We start from the raw sequence: 27,635 nt of genomic DNA, 5'->3' as shown, positions 1-27,635 counted from the left end.
TCATGTGACAAATTTCATTGAATTATCTTCAAAATTGCAAGCCTTATTCGGAGGTACTGTTGTATGGGGGCTAGGTGAAATAATGGAATGGACAGACGGACGGACATATTTAATCGACTCAAAAATGATTAGTATACTTTAAGGTGGGTATAGGACCAATATTATTGTGCGTTACCAATATAAATACCCTCCCCACTAAAGTGGTGTAGGGTATAACAATTACATAAGACACCATTTTAGAACTTCTATCTGCTTGAAATATGATCACAAAATAAGTTTTTAAAACCATCATATTTCAAACGCCAGAATCATAAATTTATGATTGCCATACATTTTGGTATCGTTTTTCAAATAATCAGTTTTCAATCATATGTATATCGGGATCATTTTCGAATCATTTTTTAAGCGCTCAACTTATAAATCACTTTTAGGTCATCAAAGAGAATCAATGACTCAGTTTACTGAGTAATCATCCAACAATCTTCGAAATGCTAGCTGGGAATAATAATATAAATGTATAATCTATATACATATATAGAAATGAATATGTGTTGTATGTTTGTTTGGACTTTATGGATAGCTATACGGCTATCTCACAGTGTCTTCCTATATGTCTGGCAGGATTGGTGCCAAACAGTTTTTTTGAAAAGATTGTAGAAAGAAGATGAAATTACTGTTTGTAATTGTTTTCACTATCACTTTATTTTCTTATATGTTTTGCCATTATACATAATAATTACTATAAATGCATTAAACATTATACAATTGTTTAATTTGTTTGATAAATATGTACGTATGCATGTATTGAAAATAAAATGTATTAAATGTTGTAATTTACAACATTACAAATCTTTATGAATAAAATTAATGCTGAGCAAAAGATTAATCTCAAACAAAATAGGCTGCTAATTGTGCCATTTTGTCTTTGGGTTGACGAGAACCACCACGGCCTCCTCTACCACCACCGCCGCCACGGCCACCTTTACTACCACCTCTGCCTCCGCGACCTCCACGACCACCTCTTATATTCACAGGTCTTGATGCTACTGCACGATGTTTTTCTACCAATTTAGTAAAATCTGTTGAACAAAATATGCAACCGGATTTTTCTTCGGAACCGTCTTTGAATTTTGTTTTGTCCGATTTGTATAAAACCTTAACGGTTTGAGCGCCACAATCATCGCATTTATCGTCTGTGGGTGCAATAAATAAATTTATTTATGTTAATTCAATATATCATCCTGTGCAAATAATTTACCTTCTACAGTAATTTTAGTAGCTCCCTTAAAGCAATTGATTATGACATCGCATCTATTGCAGCCAATTTTCCAACTTGGCGCCAATGTACAATCCAGTACAAGAACGCCATGCTCACACTCTACACAACCCGATATACCTAAAGTATTCAGAGAATGCGGGCAGGTGGGATGAGTGCAAGAATTACAGCCGGCATTTTTAGGCATATCCCTGAACGGTGGGTGATTGTAACAGTAGGGACAGAAGGGATACGATCTACCCTTGGTGCCGGTGGTAAACGCCAACAATTCGAAATCATCCAAAGGACATTTGAACTCACGATAGACTTTAACATTGCCACCATTGGGCAGCGAGTAGGTCTCATCGCATTGCGAACAATGCAGACGTGCTGGTTTTGATTGTATGTACTTCATATAACGTCGACATTTGCCACAGCGCGAATGAGACTTACCAGACTCGGCTAAGGGAGAGAATGATACCTCAAACAAACTATCCATACTGGATATATTCTTAACAAAATATAAGAATTTCAAACGGAAAATATCGATAGCATGTTTAAGGACGGCATTAAAATCAGCCGAACCCTTAGCGATAAGATTTAGCATGCCTTCCATTTCAGAGCGCATGGTGGGCAACACTAATTCGGGATCAATCTGTAGAAGTATACAAATAGTTAAATATAGCAAATTTTCAAAAGATCTTTCAGTACACTCACCTTTTGGTAACCATGTACCAAGACAATGCCTAATGTTGTAGGTATAAGTTTACGCCCACTCTCAATGGTTACATAATTACGTTGACAAATGTTATTGATATGCACGGGTATAGAAGCGTCTGTACCAATACCATGCTGCTCCATTAAAGTAATTAATTCAGCTTCTGTCAAGTAGTCGGGCGGACTTGTTTGACTTTCGGCCAAACGTACATCGTTAAATTGTACACGTTCGCCCTCAGTGAATGGAGGTATGGCTTCATCACGACCAAACGCCTGCCAAGTCATAACTTTCGTAAACCCGGGATCGATCAAAACATTTGCCGTACACGAGAAAGTCTCCATGCCAACACGCATTTTTACTACTGTCGTACGATATTTTAAATCTTTTGATATGGTTCCTAAGAAATGTCTGCAGATGAAATCATAGACTCGCCATGTGTCTCTTTCAAAATCATTACGCGAAGCCAATTTCATGGGAGTAATGGGGGGATGGTCACCAGCATCTTTTCCCTTGCGTGGTGGATTGAAATCGCTCAATATAGCCTGGGCTTCGCTACCAAACTCTGAAGAAGGTTTTAGAATATGTAAGACAGCACTAAGTGGTGGTAAATACAAAATGTGTAATTATTTCCATACATTTTATTATAATTGAATTTATTATATAGGTACTTACTTCAAATCAAAATTAGCTGGATATTGATTTGTCTCCGTACGTGGATAACTTATATAACCCTGCGTGTAAAGACGTTCAGCAATCTGCATTGCTTGGAAGGGACCTATACCTAAACCAGAACTACAAATACGCATCAATTCGACGGTGTTTAAAGCTTGTGGCCGACCTTTAAATTGCTCCTTCGAAGTAACACTTTCAATTCTAAACAACAAAAGTAAAGGAATTATTAGATATTCTTTACAATATTCATTTATCATCTATACTTACAATCCCTCCTTTTGATTTTTAACCATATTCAAGAGCATTATGGCAATATCCTTCTTGAATACACGACCACGGGCCCATTCGAAATTGAATTCTGGCTGGCCAGCAGTCAGTTGCAAATACCAGAAACTTTCCGGTTTAAATGTTTGAATATCGTCATGACGTTTGACACAAAAACCTAATGTGGGTGTTTGGCACGGACCATAGGAAATAAAAGAAGCATCCAAATCACCATAACGTCCTTGGAAAAATTTAGTTTGGAAGCGAGTAAAAGCACAACCAATACGTAAATCCAATTCTTGTCTAGCATCCACAGATTTGGCTTCATTTTCATTAGGAAAGCCTAACGATTCCATGGCACCTTTAATATCCTTTTCCGTAATAGCCGAAAAGTGTGCACGATATGTTACACTGCGATTATAGACATTATTTATCACTCTTGACACGGCATCCATAACTTCATAACAAATGTTTTCGCCTTCTTTATCACAATCCAGCCATAAAACCAAATAATCGCAACCTTTTGCTTCCTGGGCAAGAAAACTGCGCATATGCATCTTGGGAACTGCTTCTTTCTTTTCGGTAGGACAGCCAAACAATTCAACAGGATCAACTCTATCCCAGGAATTGTATTTGCCCACAAAATCCAGTGACATTACATGGCCACACACTGATGTCATGCGAAAGAGTACAGTTGAGCCCTTAAAAGTTCCCGTCCACTCATGAGTCGAACAAGAATTGCTAGTACCTAAACAATAAACGTAAACATTTTTAATAAACAAAGGTTTCCATGACATCACTGTTAAATTTAACTAACCTTTTTTCGAAGTACTTCTTCCATTTGACAAAATCTGTGCCAACGATGCCGCCAAAGACGGCTTCTCGGCCACCATCAATACTTTCTTCATGTTGGATTCACTTTATTTTCTTAGTTTCTGTTTTATTTTTTTGCTAATTGTAAAAATATGTAACTTTTTAATAATTAAAATATGAAAAACTAAATTTATTGCAAAAATTTAGATCAGATGTGGAAAAAACACCACCATCCAGAGTCCAATGCCGACCAGACTTCACTTTGACGGCTTCTGAATCTGAAAACGTTAGCTGCGGCATTATAGTAACCGGCATTTAAAAGATTTCATATAAAAAGCAAAAAGTACACAATTTAATTTGTAAAATTTAATGATAGAAAAGTAATCATCAATAGAATTTTACTATATTTTAACAGACTTTAACTAAAATGAATGGTGTTGGCTTTTAAAACCTATAGGCGATGGTTTTTGCTTCCGCGGCATTGATGTTTTATTTTGACACCTAGTGTTGCCAAGATAAACTAAAAATCGCTGTAATTAGTATAAGAGTTTTTTTCAAAACAAATTTGTTAATTAATTAAGAACACGGATTGGATTTATTTTTTTTTAACTTACAGCTTCCGGTATATACTTTTTTATTTTTATTCAAAAATTTAATTCCGAATATATTTTGCTCGTTTTAGAAAATTTCTCTACTTACTATTTCAACAAAAGCTTAAAAAGCCACAGTGATAATATAAATTATTGTGTTTTTTCTTAAAGAATTTCAAATTTTTTTTATAAAAATTTACAACTATTCCTCAAAATTATAAAAATCGTCTATTTATTTATATCATCCACTTTTATTAAATGAAATTACACATTTTTATATAAAAACTTTTTTTTTTAATTATGTTACATTTTAAAATGAAATTTATCTTTAACATTCAACTTTAATGTAAGGAAAAAGAAAAAAAGTTAACTTAAATATGTAAGTTTAAAAAAAATCAAAACATAGTAAATTACTACATAATATTATGTATGAAAAAATCAAGGTTACATTTATAATTTAAAATCTATAATTACTAAATTATGATTAATTTTCGTCACTGTCGCCATTCTCAACTAAAGTGTTAACTTTTTTAGCATTTCTTTGCGTAAATCCTATGCCACCATTGAGACCTCGAGATGCTGCTTCTAAACGTTGTTGTTTCTTTTGCTTTTTTTGTTTGCGTAAATCTTTTGCGTCCGCTTTACGTTTTTGAGCTTTTGATTCCGATTTTGTTTCTTGTTCATCACCGTTTGTTTCAACATCATTCTCACTTTCGGATTCGGAAACTTGTTGTTGTGCCTTTGTTTTATTTTGTACATCTGTATTGCGTATAACTTCCAGTTTGAATGTATTGCAAAAACGTTGATAGACTTGAGCAGACTCTAAACGTATAAGTTTCCTTAGGTTCTGGACCGAACTTAATGTAATTTCGGCTGATAATACACTTTGTAATTTTAGGCGTTGATGAGTTTTTTCAGCATTTAGTAAAAGATCCAACAAAGTTTGAAATTCTTTGGGAGAATGCTTGACAGAAGTGTTTTCACTTAGTGCCTTCAAATGATTACTGAGGGATTTTTCAATTTTCTTAAAATGTTTCTTTGCCAATTCTTCGTTTTGTTTTTGCAGCTCATGGTTTTTGTAGAGTACAGATAAAACTTCATAGATTTGTATACGTCTAAAGGTACGAGTTTGTACACTGAGACCGTGTTGTGTCAGGTCGTCTGCCATATTCCAAACATTACGCCAACGCAATTTGAATATGTCCGAGAGTAAAGTAATGTTTACAGTGGGATTGCGTGATTTGATAAATTCCTCAGTATATTCCTGGCAGAGTTTCAATATTTTGTCGGTATTTTGATCTGCATTTATTTTGGAGGCATTTGCTATTAGGAAACATGTACATTTGTTGCGCATTTTATTGACGATCTCGTAGACAACGGCTGGAGCTTTCTTTTCAACAATTAAACGTATAAAATCTACAAAGTTATCTTCTTTTAGTTCTTCATCGGTGGTGTAATTTTTGTGTGAGGTAAGCTTAGTTAAAACTTTTTCTACTTTAGTTTGTAATGGCTTTAATTCATCGCCTACGCAGTATTCCAACATGTTAAAGAGAGCCAACATGATTTCAATAGAAATGAGCAAAGAAGGTTTCTGCTGCAAATAGATTTCAATCAAGTCTAGAACTCTAATGCGGAAATGCATAACAGTTGTGGTTTTAACACGATAACTTTTAGATTTTTTAGTTTGTGAGCCACCACCATTGGTCTTCTTCAAAGCCTTAAATGCATTTGCTAAAGCCTCATCGAGTTTACGACCTTCTTCTTCGGTCATTTGATTTAAATCTACTGATTCCATGTCATCATCGACAGCAGAACCATTTGCAATTAATGCCTGAGAAATGGCATTGCGCAATTTGTCGCTAGCAGTAACACCTTCTTCATCATCGTCATCATCTTCCTCTTCAGCCTCGTCGTCGTCATCATCATCCTCGTCTTCTTCGTCTTCATCGCTGTCCGCATCTTCACCATTTTCTTGAGTCTCCATTTCTTCATCATCGTCCTCTTCTTCTTCGCCGTCATCTTCGTCTTCTTCATCTTCATTTTTAGTGCTTAGAGGATTATGGCCATCCTTCATGTCCAACATAGCCAAAATTTGATGCACTGCTGACAAGGATAAATTATCACACAGATGTGGGAACAAGGCATTTACAATATTCCGCAGAGCATTATTATTTTGCGAAAGAAGATGTAGGAATAAATCTACCACAACTTCTATCCATTCAGGCTCTTCTTCTTGTTCAGAAGCACCAGTTTTTTTGGACTTTTTAGTTTTTGTTTGCTGACTTGTCTTCTCCATGCACTTCAAGAGATCATCAACAGCAGGCCCGGCCATTTCAGCTTCACGGAACAATTGCAGTCCCATATTCAACAACAATATATTAAAAACGGTTTGCAATTTATTATCCCCTTTTTTGTTTGATTCCAAAGCTTTCTTCTTTTTGTTTGCTTTATCCTGAACCGCAGATTTATAAGATTTTGCTACACTCTCAAACATACTATTCCATGATTTCTGCAGAGCTTCATCGAATTTTTGTATTCTGAAATATTTAGCTGCATGTTTTTGCGACATTTTCTCTTGGCAGTATTCGGCTAAATTAAATAGTAATTGTTGTTCTTGTTGGACGTCACTCAATTTACTTTGTAAGCAAGTGTAAAACATATTTTTGCATTGATCAGCAAAGTCCTTGCTAAATGAACCGGCTGCTTCTTTCTTGCAGATCTCTGCTGAGTCTGTTACATAGAAGATACCACAGGTGAAAAGGAATTTCAATTGTTCTTCACGCCATTTATAAGAGGACTGAACCGACTTGTGCTGTAATAGATGTTGCAAAGTATAACCGGCATTTAAACGTTCAAAATTCAACCAATTCTCAGCAGCGTTTTCTGGATTTTTGGCTAGAGTGGCCAAGAAAATACTCTTGTACAATTGGAAAACATCTTGTACACCCTCCTCTCCCAAAGTGTTAATTAACTGATGTACAATGCGATGGCCAGTAAACTTTTCAATATTAAATATACCAGGAGGTAAAATTAAACGTTTAATAACAGCTACTTTGGCGGCATCTTTGGTAAGTTTTCCACAGGATTTTACCAAAGACTCTAAGAAATCAGCATAGAAAGCCTTAAGAGTTTCATCTTTCTTTTGTTTAAGATTTTTCAAACCCTCAATAAACATGCGCATAAAATTATCTGTTAATAGTTCGTGCACGTTTGTTTGCTCCACATTTAAATTGTCCAAAATATCGGTCAATATTTTTAAAGTTTCAACTTCTAATAATTTTGTGGGATTTTCTAGACCTGGATCGACAGTGTCACTCCAAAATTGAGCTAAATATTTAGTGTTGGCTATGTAAGAACCGAAACATTCAAAAGCCGGATGAGTTAGAATATCGGTATTACTGTGTTCCCAAAAGATTTTATGAAGATATTGAAAACTTTCTGGGTTCAGTAGTTCGTTACCGCCAAAATGAAGTTTCAAAAATTTGCCATTAACAATGTTGGGAAACTTTTTTTGCACAGTTATGAGGCAATGAACAGTTTGCAATGATTGCTTAGGCCAGGGTTTGATTAGTTCCTTTTGGAGAAGTGGCCAAATGGATGATTCAAATTGTTTCTGTGACAACTGCAAAATAAATTACATTACTTTAAATTATGTTTGGTAAAAATAAAGTTAATTAACTGAAACCGTTCAATATTTAACATTTTAATAAGTTTCGTTTTGATCACTTACCGCTTCAATAATTTCACAAAGAAAAGAGAAACCTAAAGAGGCATGATAAGTGCGATGGCGTGAAGATTGCAGTAACATATTTGTTACTTGTTCCAAATGTTCACTGTTGGCTTCCGTTAAACGACCAGAATGCAATAAAGCTCCGCACACTAAAATTTTACCCACAACTGCATCAGCATCTTCTTTGTTGGCGATGGTGGCACCCACATGTAATTCTTTGTTCAGTGTTTCGAATATTTGTTCCATGGTAAGTTCTTCCGTAGTAAAAGATTTCATAATGCCTACCAAACCAGTAAAGAAACCAGCTCGTGAAACATTAGTTGAAGCGCCACAACCACGTATCAAACGTTTTAAGGTATAAGCCAATTCTTTTTGTCTCTGCGATAAAAAATATTTACACGTTTTAAAGAAATTTCCTCTAGATATCATCTACTCCCTTTTCTTACCTTCTCTGGTTCTTTGGTACGATGAATCTGCTGCAGAAGGTGTAGAGCTGCTTCCATGCGTGTCTTTTCCTCATCGTTGGTAAGTTCTTTGAAATACTTGAAAATATTAACATCTACAGATTTAAATGACTTATCAGTTGCGGGAGTAGACTCTGTTTCTGTCTTGTCATCACCATTTTCCTTTTCTACGTTATTTAGCTTTTGTTTTTTACTAGATTTTTTGTGTTCTTTTTCTTCTTTAGGTGGTTCTTCATCGTGGGAACGTTTTTCTTGCTTTTTATCCTTTTTAATTTTCATTTTATTTGAATATATTCGTAAATTTCTTCAATGCACGTGTTCCTTCAACAAAAAAATCCAAAACATAAATGTTTACTATTGTGAATGATATATTTGCTACTTTTATTTTTCAACTATGGGTTTTTTACCAGATGTTAGCAATACAAAGAGAAACGAACGGAACAAAACAAATATGGTATTTGTACAACAATCGTTACGTTTAAAAGTAATGTATTTAAAATCTTTAAAAAATCGTTGTGTTCAACATTTTTTGTAGATTGTATTCAAAAAATAAACTTATTTTGATAAGAGAATATTTTTTAGTTCATAGTTGCATTCAAATAAATAACTAAATAAAATACGATATGGTATGTTTGCAATTTTTACATATACAACAAACTTAAAATGTTGATATACAAAAGTCATTTTAGGTGATTTTATTTACTTTGTATGTAAACATATGTATCTTTACTTAATAGCTATTAACACTAGTGTTTAAAAATCCAAAACAAATTGTCGATTTTAAGCCGCCGCTAAAATGTTTGGTGTTAACCGCCGTTGTCGTTAATTTTGGACAGCGTAGGCTTTCCACAATAAATTGCATTTTATTTATACGAATTTGTGAGGGAATTTGTTATAAAAATATAAAAAAAAGATATGGTGATGTGGGCGAGTGTTCGTAAATTAGGTGTTGTAGCTGTAGGCACTGGTGCCGGTTTGGGCGCCTATTTCTATCAGCGTGCAAAAGAGCCTAATAACATGGTGCATGCTTCATGGACTAATAGCGACAAACCGGTTAATCCTTGCGCATTGTGGGATACCAATTGGGATTGTCGCAGTCCTAAGAGTCTGGTGAAGCCAATGAAAAATGATACACCTCAGGAACAAAATCGTTACAACAGTGAATTGGAGAAGTCTTGCCCAAAAGCGGCCCGACACATTATACTCATTCGACATGGTGAATATCTCGATGCAGGCGATAGTGATGAAACACACCGTCTCACAGAAAGAGGACGTCTACAGGCTAAATATACTGGAAAAAGACTTGATGAATTAGGTATTAAATGGAACAAAGTAATAGTTTCAACAATGACCAGAGCTCAAGAAACTGCCGAGATTATTTTGAAAGAGATTAATTTTAATCCGAAAGATGTAAAACACTGCCCTTATATACGGGAAGGTGCCCCCATTCCGCCACAACCGCCAGTAGGCCACTGGAGACCAGAAGAATCTGTGAGTTTGTATTTACATTACTTTATTTTAAAAATGGTTTTTCATTTCTTGTCTCTTTTCCACAACCAATACTGTAGCAGTTTTTCCGAGATGGAGCACGTATTGAAGCCGGCTTTAGACGTTATTTCCATCGAGCTGATCCTAGTGAAAAGAATGACACCTACACACTAATTGTGGGCCATGGAAATGTTATACGTTATTTTGTTTGTCGTGCTTTGCAATTTCCTCCAGAAGCCTGGTTGAGAATTAATATCAATCATGCTTCCATTACCTGGTTGACTATACAACCATCTGGTAATGTTTCCATAAAATATTTAGGTGATACCGGTTTTATACCAGCTCAGTATTTAACTCATCGCATACCGCGTGAAGCTAAAAATGTAGTATAACAAGTCCTTTATCCACTCATTATTTAACAATGGAAAACTTAAAGATTTATTATATTTCGAATTTTTTTTTCTAAAAAATGTTAAACACAGTTTCCTAAACACAGTTTAAAAGAAAATTATTGTTCATTTTAATTAGATTAGAAGTAATACAAATGTACTTAAAGTAAAGAAATTTAAATGAAGTTATAAAGACAAATTGTATAATTAATAAAGAGATTAAGTTATTTTCAAAATTATATTTAGTTTCTGTCAAGAGGCTAAAGAAGAAACCATAAAACACATCCTCAGGACAGCCATAAACTAATATTGACGTATTAAAGACAGAATATTTTATTAGTTGTTGTAACAGCTTAAACTATACAATTGTTAATAGGGGATTCTGAATTTTGGTCCAAGCCAAGACATTAGGCAACTTCAATAGGGTTAGTCCATAAATCCATTGGGTTAAGTGAAGTAGGTTGGGCTGGACAGTTGAATATGTGGTGGGTATCATGGGGACCCTGTCCACATGCTGGGTATATATTGGGGACGGTACGGACTATGCGGAAACAGTAGCCATTGAGCCTTGTTGGTGACATGGTAACCTTGTCTTAGAGATGATAATTATTTATATTTCTTTAGGTTTTGTTACTATAAATGTATTTGTTTATTTTATATGTATTTGCATCTATTTACTTGTAAATTGCAATATGAAATTAAAACGGTTCTTCAAATTGGTGTATTGGTGCTTAAAAAATGTAAAATGTAGAGAAATATAGAAACCATATTTTAAAATCACTTTGCGCCAAGACACTTAGCAAGAAACCACGTAAGACAAATTATTATAATATTGTTAGGTTAATAAATTAATTAATTCACTTTTAGAGAATAAACAAATCCACAAATGCCCAACGTCTAATTGTGGCTATATTAAATAAATCGCCTTTTATTTATTTCATCGTTTATTCTCGCTACGGTGCAAAGTGACACCCAATTGTGAACGTTTGATCACAAGCCTGTTGTTCCATCCCGATCTTAGTTGTGCCAGAGTAACTCTTATTTTCCGCGGCAGGTTCTTCTCAATTTCTGCTTTAGGCGGTGGGCGACCTCCGGGCAAACATAACCTGAAACCGCGGTCTATGAAAGTCGTTCAAAGCTGCTGTATACGAATTCCGATCTAACGAATCATGCACGTACCTTCGTATGCTATCCTCGTTTACACGAAGGTTCTTGCCGACATGCCTCGGGGGAGCATCCGGTGACTTCCTAGAAGGAACTGTTTAGTCAGCATGTTTCTTAACAGGAAAGACCTTCGTTTCCTTGTGTACATGGTGCTCTGAGGTTATTTGCATGTAGCCCGTTACATTCCTTAGGGCAGCATTTTGGCAGCTTTGAATATTTCTCCACTGGGTATCACTGAGCGAGGGAGACCACACTGGAGCAGCATAATTGACTACTGACCGGCCAATTGTTTTATAGGAAGCCAAAAAGGTTTCTTTGTCCATTCCCCAAGTGCTGCCGGCTAGCGCTTTGAGGACCTTGTTTCTACTTCGCAATCTCTGTGTTATTGCAATGGCATGTGCTGAGTAAATCTTTGAGTGGTTCACAGTAGGTATTTGGTTTCCATCGACTACGACGCCTAGGTTTAAGTTTACCTCCTTTCAGGTTACGTCCAGTAAAGATGTTATGTATTTCACTCGATCGTAAAGCTCATCAACATTTTGTCCCGTCTCCATAATGGTATATTCGTTTTTATAAGATATAACTTTCACACCTTGCGAGTTTAGAGAGGTTGAAGGGGGACAGGACGCTTGCCTGTGGAACACCGTGTTTAACTCTACGTGTTTAGGAACATTTGTCTCATGTTGTTGGACATGGAGAACTGCAGGATATCTGGTGGTTTAAGTCTTGTGAGATTTGAGTGGTTATGGCGGTTAATCCTGAGATGGTGCTGTGCATTTTACCGATTACATGCTGGTGGCGAGCTGCTATTAAATGCAGGGCAGCTAGGGAGGAGGAGCGGCTCAAGAGCCTTCGCGACAGGATGGAAATCGACCTGTAGGATTGACCCTCTGTCGCGTTCTTCCCTGGTTTCAGTATCGGGATGACTCTACCCTTTTTCCAGGCATTGGGTATTATCAGGCTGCTAATTGACAGGTTAAAAACCATTGTTAAGTACTCGACTCCTCATTCGCCAAGGTGTTTCAGCATCAGCATAGATATAAAACCAGTTGGCTTATCCTGTAGGAGATTTTTTGGTTCAATCACCAACATATATAATAATTTACATAATGACAGTCACGGAAAATGTTTCAAATTTTATTGAAACCTTTAAAGAATATAGGTATCATCAAAGACTGACTTTTTTACAATTTTTTTTTTTGGATCGGTAGATAACAAGTCTGAAATATCTCATAAATTAAACAAATTCTACAGGAATAAATATTGTGTAAGTTTAAGATACTTCTTCGAATCGGTCCAATATTTGTTTATTATTTAAGCATTAAATTACTAATCATTCAAATTAAATATTGAATATAAATAATGTCATTACTAATGTTTATCGATTACTAATCATTACTTAACAGCTATGCTTTTTACAGTTATGCATTTAAAATTAAAAAAATACAGTGACCGAAAGAGTTGTCAGTGACAAAAATATAGTACAAAAGTAGTGTAAATGAATTTATAGCAAAAGGAAGTTTTCTCATTTCACGGAATTGTTTTTATTTTGTTTATGTAAACAAGTTTTCACGTAATGCGTTTTATTAAAAATATTTTCCGTATGATTAATTTTAGAGATAACTGTAGATGGTAAATTCAAATAGCACTTGCCATTCTATAATCAGTTGCAAGAAATCATTTAATGAATAGAGTCGTTTAAAAAGTTCTTTAAATGAATTTTAGTATATATTACTTACTCTTAACATGGCATCTTTATTACGGAATTTCACTAATATCAACACTTGACATCGGCAAAAAGTCCAAATGTTCATTTAAACACACTGTTAATTTAACAAGTCATTATAAATATGAAAATGGTTCTTTTCTGTATCAAGGAAAAGTAATACCAACTGAAATACAAGCTCTCTTTGACTATGATGTAGTATGGGGAAATAAAAAATCCGTTCCATTGCATGTCAGGGGTTGCGTTTGTGATAGGTATCCCTGCCTTAGGCTGTGCTGTGAAAAGGATGAATACTTTGATGAAATTACCAAAATCTGTGAAAAATTGAATAAGGATATAGAAATGATTTGGGAAATGCGAATAGAATACTTTTCTGGCAAATTTAAAATTGGTAATATTTTAAATGAATTCATTATTGAAATTGGTTTACCCTGTTTGGAATCAATGACTCTAAAGGAAATCGAAGATACCACGACATTGTTTCAGGTGAGTTGTTGAGTTAATTAAAATGAACTAAAATTTAACGACATTTTGCAGGAAACTATTTTAACAGAAATCAGAAAAGGTATATTCAAGGAATATGCATTTCATATCGCCATCCTACAGTCGTCAAATTCTTATTATGTATTTCAGCATTTACAGGACTTAAAAAACTCCACAATTGTCGGCATAAATGATATTTAAACTTCTTTGGCTCAGGCCAAATTAAAAGAAGTTTTCCTTTTGTCCATTTGCTCCGCTTCATATATCGGTTGAACTTCAGAGACTAAACTAGACTATATTGTACTATTGTCTAGAGTATAGATTATAGTTTTATCTAGACTATAAACTATAGTCTTCTCCATCGACCAGAGTTTAGTCTGGATCATAGACTGAATTATAGTCTTGACTGTAGACAATATAGTCTCGACTATAGACTAGATTAGACTATGGATGGACTCGACTCTGGATTGTATTATAGTCTGAAGTAAAACTGTACTCTGGAATTATAGTCTTTACTCTAGCCTGGAATATAAACTGGACTATAGACTGGACTAAAGACTGAACTATAGACTGGTATATAGTTTATCCTAAAGTCTCGACTAAAGACTAGACTATAGACTCTATAATAGTCTGAAGTAAAGACTTACCTAAAAACTGGACTACAGACTGGACTATAGACTGGTCTATAGTCTAGAATGTAGACTGGACCATAGTCTCGACTGTAAACTAGACTAGTCTCGACTTTAGACTGGACTGTAGATTAGTCTAAAGTCTCGATTATAGATTGAACTATAGTCAGAAGTAAAGACTGGACAAACGCTCCGGACTGCAATCCTAGATTAATTTAACAATAGACTAAACTATAGACTGTTATATAGTTTATCCTACAGTCTCGACTAAAGACTAGACTATAGACTCTATAATAGTCAGCAGTAAAGATTTATCTAAAAACTGGACTATAAACTGGTCTATAGTCTTGAATGTAGACAGGATTATAGTCTCGACTGTAGACTAGACTATAATCTCGACTTTAGATTGGACTGCAGATTAGTCTCGACAAAAGACTGAACTATAATCAGAAGTAAAGACTGGACTAACACTTTGGACTGCATTCCTAGATTAATTTTAGATTTCGAGTAAATTAATTGATTTCTATCTACATATTTACAGACAGGTTTTTTACAAACGCCATATAATCGTTTTGAAAGTTCCGAATTCTGTTATTCACCATATTTGACGAATAATTTCACTTATATATTAAAACCATTTACTTGTCTGCCAGACAAGAATACATACAGCAAAGGTACATTTACACTGATGAAATTTTTAACGACATGGAAAAGTTGGACAAATATCGAGGTACAAGGTAAGTCGATAAAAAAGTCATTAATCGATGTCGATTAAATAAAATTTAATTTCAGGTTTTATATCGTTACTATTTTTAATATCCACCACACTTTTGTATTATTTTCTTAAGGAGTTAAGGAACAATTTGTGTGGTAAATTGTATTTCTGTTATCTTTATGGAATGACAATGAGTTATATTATTTTTGCCATTCTTAATTTAATGCATTTTCTATGGAGTCGTATATGGATTTTTATAATTGGTGAGTTATTCTGAATTACTTATTCGAATAATGAGGTTCATTTGTTTTTATTAATACAAATCTATTTCTTGAAAGGTTTCACTGGTTTAGTTATTCATACAATTGCCATCTTATGGCTTAATGTATTCAGCTACTATATTTGGAAAGATTACAATAGTAAAACGAACTCTAATCAGTTTTCCATATACTGTGCGGTTGTCGGTTCGATTGCTTGCCTGTCATCGTGTTTTATAGTTTTTGGAAAAATGTCGAAAAGTTATCTTGTGGACAGCGCAGGAATTGTTGATAAAATATTGTGGTGGAATAGTGAGTTTGAACACGATTTACTGATTGATTATGTCAAGAATTTTACAAAGTATTATATTACAGATCAAAAATGGTTTGCACTTCAAATTATTATTCCAACTTTTTTAATTTTACTCTTTAATTGTGTAAAATTAATCCAGTTAATAATAATTATCAAGAAGAGGCGAGACAGTGGGACATGTAGTAAACAATTTTTAAAAAAGAAGTACGGTATTACATCATATTCATATATATGTTTAAATTCCAATTGATATCTCAATTTTTATAGTGCAATTATTTCCATACGTTTATTTGTAATATTGATTATTCCTTGGTTCTTTAAAATCTATTTACCTTTAATTGCTGATGCCATGCAAGGGGCTTTGATATTTTTATCGTCTATTTCGAGCAAAGAGATATGGATTTTATTGAAAATGAAGTAAGGAACTAAATTAAATTTTATTTATTATTAAGATATAACATTTGTTGTTTTGCAGATTAAAAACGGTTCGAATACCTCATGAAAATGTTATCGGTACAGAGACTATCTGATTTTGTATGAAATGTTCATATCCGATTTAAAGAAAATAAAATTATTTTTAAGTTTAATTAATGTTAAGATTTTGATTATAAAATTATTTTAAACACTGCAGTCATATAGGAAGTTCTCATTAAAACTGAGTTCTGACAATATAGAGTCGTTCATTCAAGTCTCTGATTGGTTTAATTTCATGTTAAATATGGACATATATGAATAGGTCGAGGTATGATCTGTTATAGGGTAACACAAAGGGACCAAAGTGAGACGTTCTTTTGCCGACTGCGTCTTTAATCTAAGCTAAGGTTCTTATTTTAGAATCGGTTGTCGCCTTAACGACATATGTAGCTTATAGAAGAGGTGATTCTTGTTTAACACCTTTAAGGGAAGTCTGACTTATTCATGCCGGAAGAATATTTGCATTTTGTAGTACTCAAAGTGTGTGTTTTTTATTAGAGTTATCAATGTTTTATTTTGGTCTATGGAATCGAAAGATTTTTCAAATACAATCGGACTTTATACATATGTTATAAACAGACAAAATTATATTAATTACACTATCATCCACAAATTATCGTGTTAGATAAACCGTCATTATTAGCAAGATTGTCCATAAACATTCTCCATCAACTCAGCCCTCAGACTGTTTTAAGTCAGCTTTTACCTCGTGATCTCAACCTATTATATCCTGCACTGTTATCTATTTGGCTTGACATTAAGAAAGATGTATCCCTGATACGGCAGAACAATTCTCCACAAATATTCCAGGATTGTGCCTGTTCGGTCTGATTTCTTTAACAGAAATTCTAACACTATTGCTTAATACTGTTAAGTAGGTCAAGTCATCCAACTTGGAATAATGAGTTATCCGTGAAGCGAATCCTCGTTAAAGTTTCAAATAATTTAGTGGGGAGGGTATATTGGGTTTGTGCTGATGTTTATAACATACAAAAATATTCGTCCTATACCCACCTTAAAGTATACCAATCGGTTTAGAATCATTTTCTGAGTCGATTAAGCTATGTCCGTCCGTCTGGATGGCTGTCCATGTAAACCTTGTGTGCAAGGTACAGGTCGCAATTTTCAAGATAATTGGATGAAATTTGGCACACACGCTTCTTTTGGCCCAAGGAAGAAGCATATTGAAAATGGTTAAAATCGGTCCATTATTTCGACTAGCCCCCATACAACCGTACCCCCCCAAATAGGGCCTTTTGGCTTATAATTAATTTAAATGATCTATTATGTTTACAAAAGTCGACAAAACTTAGTTTTATAGAACTTTAAATGACACTACCGATTTTTGTAATGATCGGGCTTCATTTGACCCTATCCCCCATACAAACTCCAGAAAATGACTTAAAGGTTAAAATTCATTTACAAACACTAATCTAACTCCCCCTACCAACATTTTTAAGGATAGGGCCATATTTTGCCCTACTCCCCTTAAAGCTCTCCCTTTGAACATACATACTGACTGGTGTAGGGTATCATATGGTCGGCTATGCCCGACTATACATTCATACTTGTTTGTTATGTGATACGTAGTCTAAAGCTATTCAAAGATTAATCTGCTATTGTGTTCACTGTATGTAAGTATATTTATAATTATTTTATTTACATACATGTATAATCTGCAATTATTTTTGTAACTTTTTACAACTACATATTTAAAATTAAAACATACAGTAACTCACAAATCAAATCAGCCACTTACAGTTCTAATAATACAAAAGTTGAGGAAATGAAATATATTCTTTTATTAAATGAATTAATATATTTATAAGTTTACAATTGGGACGAACAACGAATTTTTGGAACGAATTTTCGTCGTCAGATATAGAACACACTGACGAAATTCGTCATACGTAACGAACGATAGGTTGCGATAGGTTTATTTCTATTTCTTACGCAGACGATCGACGAAATAATTGGGGAAAATTGTTTTAAGACCATTTTCTAAAATTTGGCGCCGGTTGTGAGTACAGCTAATGACAATACAATATTATATTCGAATATTCGAAATTATATTCGAAAATTCGAAGTTATGTTCGAAAATTTTTATGGTCTTAAAATAATCTCTGCGTCATAAAAACTAAAAATAAAATTTTCGAAAATTCGAACTTAGGTTCGAAAAAATTTTTTAAGCCATTAAAACCAGTTCTGGTGGCTCGAATTGTCTGAAATTTGGCAGTTTGGAATTTTTAAAATAAAGTTCGAAAATTCGAAGTAATGTTCGAATAAATTTAAAAGCTGTTAAAATTATCTCAAAATCGTGGAGATTCACAAAAATATAATTTTTGTTCCTTTTGATTACTTTTTCCAATTTCGAACATAAAATATTTTGAAACGAATTCGCAGTACGCAACAAATTTTTTCGACTAGTTCGTCGTGCTTTACGAAATTCGTCGTTCGTCCCAATTGTGCGTATACCATTACCTAAACGTGCTAAACGATCATGTTTCATTCAACGTGAAGGAGTGTAGTCCTATGCGGTAATTTCATGCAGAAACTGTAAGGGGGATCACACTCCTACTGATAGAAAGTGCCCTGTACGTGTGAAGGCTTTTGCCATTAAGAAGATTATGACCTTGGATAATTTGTCGATGAAGGAAGCTCGCATTCGATTCAGTTCATCTTTTTCGAATCGTTTTGCGGATTAGGAGAATGATGTTTCTTATTTTCCCCCTCTCAGGGTGAATAGACCAGTTAATAACATTCAGAGTACACATCAGGAGGCGGCTACTAGGGCGATTTACAGTGTAATGCCATTCGTAATAATAATAGGATGAGAGCGGAGTAGAATGCAAGGGAAATCTTAAGAAGACACAAAGATTTCTATGATAAGTATAGGATAGTATTTACTCAAGAAAAACTGGCTTTCCCTACTGATAACCCCTGTTCAAGTCTCAGAGAGTTTAATTTCGTTGGCAGGGACAGAGCGGATGGCATGGTGGAGTGGGAATTTATATCCGTAAGATTATAAAATTTTCGTTAATAGGTCTTGGTCACTGTGATAACTCTGTGGCAATTGGTCAAATATTAACATCTTTGAGAACTATCCGTGATCAATCGAGGGTTTCGAGAAGGAGATTTTCCTGAAATCAGTTGGCATGAATGAAACTATAATCATTTGCGGCGATTTTAATGCGAAGTCTACACTACGGGTTGATGAGCGTTGTGATACCAGGGGTAGATTCTTGAAAGGTGTTCTTTTGTGTGAATAATGGAGACCTAACCTTTATTACACCGAACTCCAGATCATCAGTGATTTGATTTTTTGTAATAACCTGTGCAATATATCCAGCTTGAACGTGGACGATAACTTGAAGGATTTTGTGTCGAGAGTGGATAAGGCAAGAGAAGCAGCATCAATTGAAACATAGGATAATAAAAATATATCCCGAAACGCTGGTGGAACGAGGAATCGGCCATGCTCTTTACTCTTTCTCTTCTTTACTCCGTAGGACAACAGATGCATACGAGAAATTGAAAAAAGCAGATGACGAGCTGAAAGATCACATTTTCAAAGGAAGAAGGAGAGTTTTAGGAGCTTGATTGATAATTTATCTAATGAAATATATATAAATTACCTTAACGTTTTATTTGTGAAGAATAGTAGGGATGGAATCGTTTAAATGCAGTATGAATTGAAACCATCACACATTGGGAAACATTGCGTAAAGTGTGATCGGTGAGGGCCCTTAGAAGTAATTTTATACAAAATCTCTAAAATATTTTATGTATGATTACTTTTCTCGAAAACTGTAAGTAAATGCAGCTTGGCAAATTCAAATGTAACTCGCCAATAGTCACAAGCAAATATTGTATTAATTAATAACGTTTCGCTATATAATAAATAATAAATAAATTTATTGAAATATCGATATTTAATGGATTTCGAAATATATTTCTTACTGTTGACATGGCATCTGTATTATCGTATTTCATCGGTATCAACATTTATCCACGACAAGGAACCTAAATGCTCATATGAAAATACTGTGAATTTAACAAATCATCATAAATTTCAAAATGGTTCATTTTTGTATCAAGGAAAAATAATACCACCGGAGATAATAGCTCTCTATGATTATGCTGTATTATGGGGAACGAATAAATCGGTTCCGTTGCATGTGAGAGGTTGCATTTGTGATAAATATCCTTGCATTAGATTGTGTTGTGAAAAGGATGAATATTTCGATGAAATTACAAAAAAATGTGAAAAACTAAGAAAGGATATAGTAATGATTTGGCAGTTACGAATAGAAGGAGTTGTTGGCAAATTTAAAGTTTCGGATATTCTAAATGAATTTGTGATTGAAATTGGTTTATCCTGTTTGGAAACAATGACATTAAATCTTATTGCAGATACCACGACATTGTCTGAAGTAAGTTAAGGGAATAAAAATAAAACAAATATGAAGAAATTTAGACATTCATTGGAAATGAATCAGAATAGTTCAGATTATTTAAAGAAAAATATTTTGCGGTTGTTTAGTTATTAGATGAAAAAAATCGGAGCAATAAATTAATTCTAATTTTAAACTTTTTCCAGACGGGAGTGTTACAAACGCCTTATAAACGATTCGAAAGTTTTGAATTTTGTTATTCGCCGCGTACGACAGATAATTCCATTTATACGTTAAAACCGTTTACTTGCCTCTTAAACGTTGATAACCTCGAAAAGAATAAACTAAGCAAAGGTACGTTTACACTGATGAAATTTCTATCAACATCAGAAAATTTGAAAATTATCGAGGTAAAAGGTAATGTTTTATTCCTTAATAATGACATGTAACTCAAGTTCATATTTGCAAAACTCTAATGTTTAAATTATGTATATTTTTTAAGTTTTTTTTAATTTTAATTTCAGATTTTATATCTATTTTATTTTTAATTCCCACCATATTATTGTATTATTTTTCTAAAAGAATTAAGAGAAAATCTGAGTGGTAAACTATATTTCTATTATCTTTATGCTATAACACTGAGTAATGTCACTTTTGCTCTTCTTAATACAATGTATTTTCTCTGGAATGGTAATGGATCATCATAAGGGTGAGATTTTTTATATGGTCAAAAACTTATCGTTTCTTTTAATAAATACGAATCTTTTACTTACAAGGTTTTACAGTTTAGCTCTTCAATAATTGCCATTTCATGGCTGTGTGTATTCTCCTACGATATTTGGAAAAATTGCAAATCTAAAACGATTTCTAAGCTGTTTACTATATACTACGTGTGCGTTGGCTTGAATGTGATTCTGGCATCTGGTTTAATAATTCTTAAAAAATTGTCTAAAAGTTATCCTTTGGAAAGTGAAGAAATTTTCGATGAAGTATTGTGGTGGAGAGTAAGTATGAATTTAGAATATTGTTCTCTTTTATGTTAGTAAAGGGCTCTTCACACGATTACGCTTTAGACTAATGAAAAAGTAAAATGAAATTCCATACGTATAACAAAAAATCAAGAAAAAAAGTTGGACCTGGTTCACACTGGGAAACTTTGATTTTTGTGTGTGAGAGAAAGATATAGAAATATCAACCATCTCTTTCCCTCACACACAAAATAAAAAGTTCTCAACAAAAGATTCCCAGTGTGAACCAGGTCTTGTATGATTTGTATATTTTGTGTTTACATAAAACAATAACAAAGTAAGACGGAAACAGCTGTTTCACTTTCTTATGTATTTACATAAATAAACTTCATCCCTGATCTAATGCGACTTGAAAATTTTTTTTATAATTTCAAAAATTAAGAGAGCAACTTGACTGTCAAATTTTCCTTCCGTATTTTTTCTCAATATGTGATGGTTTGATTACACATTGCGTTTAGACGATCCCATCCGTACTTTTCTACACAAAATTTTGGCAGATCATATTATTGCCAGTCCACACATAGAAACTTTTAATTTTTAATTCCTTTAATTCTTTTGAAGTTTCCTTAATGTCCACACATACAAACTTTTGTTTCAGAAACTACGTATTTATTGCATTGATTTCTTCTTGTACGAAAGTTTCAAAGTGTCAACCAGACACTTTGAAACTTTTGTTGAGAAACTTTTGATTTTGTGTGTGAGAGAAAGAGATGGTTGATATTTATTTCTCTTTCTCTCACACACAAAAATCAAAAGTTTCCCAAAAAAATGTTTCCTAGTGTAAACCAGGTCTGACAAAACAAGTTTTCGAGTACGGGAAACTTTGTACCGCGAGAGAGAGATGAATGATATTCTTTCCCTTCTTCTCTCAGGCAAAATCAAAAGTTTCCCAAAAAAAGTTTCCTAGTGTGTACCGGCACTTACTTGTGTGCTCGTTTGAAGGCGACTAAATCTATACACATTTTTCGATCCGTTACTGCCGGTCCACACTAAGAAACTTTTGATTTTGCGTTAGAGAGAAAGAATATCATCCATCTCTCTCGTGGTGCGGAGTTTCTCGTACTTTGAAAGATCTGGTTCACACTGGAAACTTTTGTTGAGAAACTTTGATTTTGTGTGTGAGAAAAAGAGATGATTGATATTTTATTCTCTCAACATTCAAAAATCAAAAGTTTCCCAAAATAAGTTTCCCAGTATGAACCAGGTCAAACTTGTTTTGTTATTCTTTCAACAGCAAATTAATGCAATTTACAAGTAGTTTCTAAAACAAAAGTTTCTATGTGTGGACATTAAGGAAACTTCATAAGAGAATTAAGAAAAAGTTTCTCAGCAAAAGTTTCCTAGTGTGGACCAGGTCTTACTTTGTGCATAATTATTTTTTTTTAGATAACAAATTAATGAATCTAGCATTTTATAATCAATTCTCTCTTTTCTTTTACAGATCAAAGATGGTCTTCACTTCAAATTATCATTCCAACTGTTTTAATACTATTATTCAATTGTGTAAAATTGATCTATATAATGGTAGTTATCACAAACAGGCCTAACAGTGGGACACAAAATAAAAAGATTTTCAAAAAGAAGCAAGTATCTCTATATAAGAGTTTAAATTATATAAGTTTTAAATTATTAAAATCTCTATTTTATAACTGATTTTTTATAGTGTGATTATCTTCTTGCGTTTATTCATAATATTGGATATACCATGGACCTTTAAAATCTTAAAATTTTCAATTGCTGATGCCGTTGAAGGGCTGATGATATTTTTGGCGTCTGTTTTTAGAAAAAAGATTTGGATATTACTGCAACAGAAGTAAGCACTTAAACTTTTCTGTTAGTTTTAATAGTTACAAAAAAGTTTTAATTGTTTTCAGTATTAAAAAGAATCGAATACCGGAAGAGAATGTTATCAATACAGAAGAACTTATAGAATAATATCAGTATTTTTGTGTAAAATATTTTAAATTAATGTTTATATTTACCATGAATACAGTAGGTAATAAATAAAAATTGTATTGACTCATTTTATTAGACCTGGTTCACACTGGGTTTTTTTTGGGAAACTTTTGATTTTTGTGTGTGAGAGAAAGAAATATCAACCATCTCTTTCTCTCACACACAAAATAATAAGTTTCTCAACAAAAGTTTCCCGTGTGAACCAGGTCTTATGGACGAATGCAGGTATATTGCTAAAAAAGCTATTCTAGGATGTGTGACTAATTTTTCTATGCACTTATTAAGTTTATATAAGTTTGTCATTCAGGATCCTTATAGATAGCGGAGTCGATTAAGCCATGTCTGTCTGTCTGTCCGTCTGTCTGTTGAAATCAGTTTTTAGAGGTCCCCAGATATCGGCGAGATCCGAATCTTCAATACTTCAGTTGGACATGCTTTCGAGAAGATCGCTATTTAAAATCAGCAAAATCGGTTTATAAATAACGGAGATATGAGCAAAAATCGGAGACAACCTCTGAAAATTTCATCAAAAAAGCCACATTTTTTCATGCTTTGTTAAAAAAGCAACAACAACACTATGAATTGGATAAGGATGTACATGTGCGTGTGGAGATGTATTTGGTTTTATTCAGCTGTGTATTTTTTTTGTATGTTTGCATGCTGTTCTGTTCTCACGAAGGTAAGTGGGTATAACAAGAACAAGGAAATAAAGCAGGAATATGTTGGTAATACAGCTCATATTTGTTTGAGGGTGGTAATACAGTTTGAAGGTGGTATTACAGTACAACGGTTAATATTTCTTTCTGCTACAGTTAATATTTGTTTGTGTGTATGTGCAGAGAAACAAAATAAATAAAAACTTTTTTTAAACATACTTGGTGAAGATTCGGCACAGCCGAATGTGGAAACATTACTTGTTTAATATCATCCCCAGTATAGAGGTGTGAGGGGTATAAAGACAAAAAATCCAATGACACGTTTTTCCAAACTTTCAGCAAAAGATGTTGCACTTATCCATGTATCAGTTCCCTCTTTCGATTTTGAAATTATCGTATCTGATGGTAGTTAATCGATATGTATATATATATATATCGTAACTAAATATTAAATCTAAATTTACACAAAACTGGTTCCGCAATATAGATAAGACCTGGTCCACACTAGGAAACTTTTGTTGATAAACTTTTTCTTAATTCTCTTTTGAAGTTTCCTTAATGTCTACATATAGACATCTTTTTTCAGAAACTACGTGTTAATTATATTGATTTGTTGGACCTGTGGGAACCAGGGGTTTATGTACGAATGAGAAGAATAACAAAACAAGTTTCCGAGTACGAGAAACTCCGTACCGGGAGAGAGATGAATAATATTCTTTATCTTTCACTCTAACGCAAAAACAGTTTCCTAGCGTGGACCGTCATTTTGATGGATTTGATTTGAAAAATACAAAACTCAATTCATCAAATGTCAATCCGATAAAAATGTCATCAAATCACTATCTTTATAAAAGCTTATCCTGAAAGGAGATGGTTAAGTTCTAAAATGTTTTGACGTGGTTCATACGCAGCACTTTTTTTGGAACATCACTGTATATCGTCACCTGAAACGCAAACTTCTCTAATTTACCAAAAAAAAAAATTCGACTCCTCCGACCAAAAAACATATGTATATAATGCAGAAAATTATTCTCTTTTCAACAAATTTTGCAAAAATATCGATTAGAAGATTAAGGAGTATATATTATCCGCTAAACTCAAATAAGTTTGATTTGGAAAACTGCCAATTTAAAATCTTAAAATAAATTGATTCTGATATTAATCCCATTTAATGTTTTTGAGTACAATATTAAAGTGTTGCCATACAGAAAACGTCACTGTTTGTTATCAAAACAATGCATGTTTTATAAAAATGAAGAAGACAATTGCAAATGTAATATGAAAATTAATGAAAACTTAAATTTAATAATTTTAAAAAAATATATATAAGGGGTTGTCTTTTAAAAGCTTAAGTTTCCCATTTGTGCAAATTTATTCGACATGTTTCATGAAACCCCTCTTCAAATTCTGTTCAATTACAATATTTGTATACATTTGTTAAATGAAATTTAAAAATATTGTTTAAACAAAAAATTATAAATTTAAAATGTGAATATTTAAGTGCTTAAGTTAAAAACACGATCAATACAGAGCAGTTCTACTAAATGCACAAAGAGACTGTTCAAGTCTGCCAATCTAAATAGTCGCTCAAACTTATAAGGGTTGAGTAAATCAATTTTCATATAATTCAATTGCGAGAATGGAAACATGCACAGGTTACACAGTTTACGAGGCATCAGCTGTTTACACTTTTGCATTTCTTGCTCAAGTTTAAACCACCTCCATGGGGCACTTAAACTAGCAAACAAAATTAGCTGATTGAGGGGGAGTTTTTCTGATAAAGATAATATCTTCTTTCTTTGGTTAATCCTGGTTTAATATATGTTTCGTGTTTTTAAGTTATCAGTAAAGTTACTGTTTATTGTTTTATATGTTTATTTAACATTTTTCCAAAATTTTCCATTTTACAAAAGTGTTGTTTGTAAAAAACAGCTGTTTATTGTTTATGTTTTTGAGTAAAAACTTGGCAATACTAACAAAGTTAACTGAGCTGAAAAACACAATTATCGGTTAAAGTCCGCCTACATTTGTTCCGTGTTTAATCTAACAGCAAGTTAAGGCTAGTTTAACTGAGGAGTAAGAATCCCGCCATTAAATTAAAAAGATTAATTTCAATTTAATCCTTCTCCTAAAGATTGGCCCTTAGAGGGTTAATATTAATTTAATCGTTTAACGAAAGAGGGCAACTTTGTGCCGTTTCACATTGATTAACTTTAGTTGAAAAAATTTTGAATTTGTGGAAAAGAAAAAATAAATATAATCCTCCTTATTCTGTCTCAAGCAAAATCTAAAAGTTGAACGAGAAAATTTGCTCATTGTGAGCAGGCACTATAAAAGAGAATTAAGAAAAAGTTTTCTAATATGAACCGATACACGATTTTAAAACAAAACAATTTTGATTTTTTTACAAGATTTTTATTTTTTGATACTTTCTTTACAAATAATTAACTTAAAAAGTTTTAATCAAAATAATTTATTTTTATGATTAGTAATACATTTAAAAAATTGTTATTATATGGATTTAAAATCGAACAAAAAATATTAAATAATATAAATTTTGAAATAATTTTGGCAACCATTTTTTCTACTTTAGAGCTGAGTAAATATTAGAAATATTTAATTAAATGCAGAACATTTTAATTTTTGTGTAAACTAGTTAAAAATAACTTTATTGTATTGCACACAAATTTTCTGGATTAAGGAATAGTTCATCAATTTTGAAAAGCAAAAATTCTTTTGACATCGACCAGAACCAGAACAAACGTTGCGATTTAATTATGAAAGGGGAAAGGAGCAGCAAATTCGTTGTAGATAATTAAAAACTTAAAAGGAAAACAATTACATCAAAAATATTAAATATACATACATATATTTTGATAATGAGCACAAATAAAGTAATTAAGAGTAATAATAAATATCATTAATTAATTCACAATCATGGTTAATATTAAAGGCACTAAAGTTAGGAGTTTTTTTTTTAAGTAAAAAATATAAAATTAACATAATAAAGATGTAAATGTAGCAACCATTTTTGTTGTTGTTAAATCTCTTAGTATTGATACCAAGGTTGACGACGAACCCATTGCAAACGATTGGTGTGATCTGAACGGATCTTAATGCTAGCACCTTCAGCAGCACGCACAGTTTCTTTAACCTAAAATAATAGAAATTTTATGTTAAAAAAAGTACATATTCTTGACATCATTAGTGGTACTTACACTTTGCATGAGATTTTGGGCATTTCCTACCAACATTTCGGTAGCTTCACGATCTTCATCGGAACCTTGAGCACCCAACATGGTGGCTTTAACGGTGGATAGAATTTTCAATTGTGTACCAATAGTTGGTATACGTTCGCAAACTTGCAACAGATTGGTACGAATGCGACGATCGGTACATTGGCGAGCTAATTCCTTTGCCAGACGTGTAACATCTTCGGAGGCTTCGGCAATTTTCT

At 33.2% G+C, this 27,635-nt stretch overlaps 5 protein-coding genes across 7 annotated transcripts in view; 2 read left to right on the top strand and 3 right to left on the bottom strand.

The window, feature by feature from the left end:
• Nucleotides 1-670: 670 nt before the first annotated feature.
• Nucleotides 671-3,996, bottom strand: LOC111681450 (DNA topoisomerase 3-beta). The gene is made up of 6 exons (XM_023443229.2): nucleotides 3,727-3,996; nucleotides 2,913-3,657; nucleotides 2,646-2,846; nucleotides 1,973-2,567; nucleotides 1,259-1,910; nucleotides 671-1,193 (listed from the first exon to the last, which is right to left on the bottom strand). The coding sequence occupies exons 1-6, from the start codon at nucleotides 3,815-3,817 to the stop codon at nucleotides 889-891; spliced, it is 2,589 nt and encodes an 862-aa protein (XP_023298997.2). The 5' UTR covers nucleotides 3,818-3,996; the 3' UTR covers nucleotides 671-888.
• Nucleotides 3,997-4,540: 544 nt separating this feature from the next.
• LOC111681458 (myb-binding protein 1A) lies at nucleotides 4,541-8,908 on the bottom strand. The gene is made up of 3 exons (XM_023443242.2): nucleotides 8,489-8,908; nucleotides 8,043-8,420; nucleotides 4,541-7,934 (listed from the first exon to the last, which is right to left on the bottom strand). The coding sequence occupies exons 1-3, from the start codon at nucleotides 8,783-8,785 to the stop codon at nucleotides 4,797-4,799; spliced, it is 3,813 nt and encodes a 1,270-aa protein (XP_023299010.2). The 5' UTR covers nucleotides 8,786-8,908; the 3' UTR covers nucleotides 4,541-4,796.
• A 384-nt stretch (nucleotides 8,909-9,292) lies between these two features.
• On the top strand, nucleotides 9,293-10,619 carry LOC111681453 (serine/threonine-protein phosphatase Pgam5, mitochondrial). 2 transcript variants are annotated; one of them, XM_023443235.2, is made up of 2 exons: nucleotides 9,293-9,997; nucleotides 10,078-10,619. In XM_023443235.2, the coding sequence occupies exons 1-2, from the start codon at nucleotides 9,422-9,424 to the stop codon at nucleotides 10,384-10,386; spliced, it is 885 nt and encodes a 294-aa protein (XP_023299003.2). In that variant the 5' UTR covers nucleotides 9,293-9,421; the 3' UTR covers nucleotides 10,387-10,619. The 2 variants fall into 2 exon arrangements, with proteins under 2 accessions (XP_023299003.2, XP_023299002.2); XM_023443234.2 differs by having other exon boundaries at nucleotides 9,299-9,997; nucleotides 10,075-10,619.
• A 2,587-nt stretch (nucleotides 10,620-13,206) lies between these two features.
• Nucleotides 13,207-16,261, top strand: LOC124418846 (G-protein coupled receptor Mth2-like). The gene is made up of 7 exons (XM_046946515.1): nucleotides 13,207-13,759; nucleotides 14,927-15,122; nucleotides 15,178-15,363; nucleotides 15,439-15,669; nucleotides 15,733-15,874; nucleotides 15,938-16,087; nucleotides 16,146-16,261. Exons 1-7 carry the CDS (start codon nucleotides 13,262-13,264, stop codon nucleotides 16,198-16,200), a joined length of 1,458 nt encoding a protein of 485 aa, XP_046802471.1. The 5' UTR covers nucleotides 13,207-13,261; the 3' UTR covers nucleotides 16,201-16,261.
• A 10,951-nt stretch (nucleotides 16,262-27,212) lies between these two features.
• LOC111681449 (vinculin) overlaps nucleotides 27,213-27,635 on the bottom strand; it is a 35,589-nt gene continuing 35,166 nt past the window's right edge. Inside the window, exons 6-7 of one of the 2 annotated variants that reach the window (XM_046945597.1) lie at nucleotides 27,397-27,515; nucleotides 27,213-27,332 (exon numbers count right to left, since the gene is read on the bottom strand). In XM_046945597.1, coding sequence (XP_046801553.1) covers nucleotides 27,228-27,332; nucleotides 27,397-27,515 — 224 coding nt within the window. In that variant the 3' untranslated portion in view covers nucleotides 27,213-27,227. Of the gene's footprint in view, nucleotides 27,333-27,396; nucleotides 27,612-27,635 lie in introns of both variants that reach the window. The other variant, XM_046945596.1, reaches the window with a different exon arrangement.

The sequence above is a fragment of the Lucilia cuprina genome, chromosome 3 (genome assembly GCF_022045245.1).
Source record: "Lucilia cuprina isolate Lc7/37 chromosome 3, ASM2204524v1, whole genome shotgun sequence".
In the NCBI taxonomy this organism is placed as follows: domain Eukaryota; kingdom Metazoa; phylum Arthropoda; class Insecta; order Diptera; family Calliphoridae; genus Lucilia; species Lucilia cuprina.
The sequence above is the reverse complement of the archived record's forward strand: the minus strand, read 5'-3'. Positions and strand labels throughout refer to the sequence as shown.

Coding starts and splice junctions, on each gene's coding strand:
- LOC111681458 (XM_023443242.2), bottom strand. CDS start 8,785: ATGAAAATTAAAAAGGATAAAAAGCAAGAAAAACGTTCCCACGATGAA. Junction 8,421..8,488: donor GTACCAAAGAACCAGAGAAG/GTAAGAAAAGGG, acceptor TTTTTATCGCAG/AGACAAAAAGAATTGGCTTA. Junction 7,935..8,042: donor TTTGTGAAATTATTGAAGCG/GTAAGTGATCAA, acceptor TTTATTTTGCAG/TTGTCACAGAAACAATTTGA.
- LOC124418846 (XM_046946515.1), top strand. CDS start 13,262: ATGAATTTTAGTATATATTACTTACTCTTAACATGGCATCTTTATTAC. Junction 15,670..15,732: donor TAAAATATTGTGGTGGAATA/GTGAGTTTGAAC, acceptor ATTATATTACAG/ATCAAAAATGGTTTGCACTT. Junction 15,875..15,937: donor AAACAATTTTTAAAAAAGAA/GTACGGTATTAC, acceptor CAATTTTTATAG/TGCAATTATTTCCATACGTT.
- LOC111681453 (XM_023443234.2), top strand. CDS start 9,422: ATGGTGATGTGGGCGAGTGTTCGTAAATTAGGTGTTGTAGCTGTAGGC. Junction 9,998..10,074: donor ACTGGAGACCAGAAGAATCT/GTGAGTTTGTAT, acceptor CCAATACTGTAG/CAGTTTTTCCGAGATGGAGC.
- LOC111681450 (XM_023443229.2), bottom strand. CDS start 3,817: ATGAAGAAAGTATTGATGGTGGCCGAGAAGCCGTCTTTGGCGGCATCG. Junction 3,658..3,726: donor AAGAAGTACTTCGAAAAAAG/GTTAGTTAAATT, acceptor TTTATTGTTTAG/GTACTAGCAATTCTTGTTCG. Junction 1,194..1,258: donor TACTAAAATTACTGTAGAAG/GTAAATTATTTG, acceptor TTGCACCCACAG/ACGATAAATGCGATGATTGT.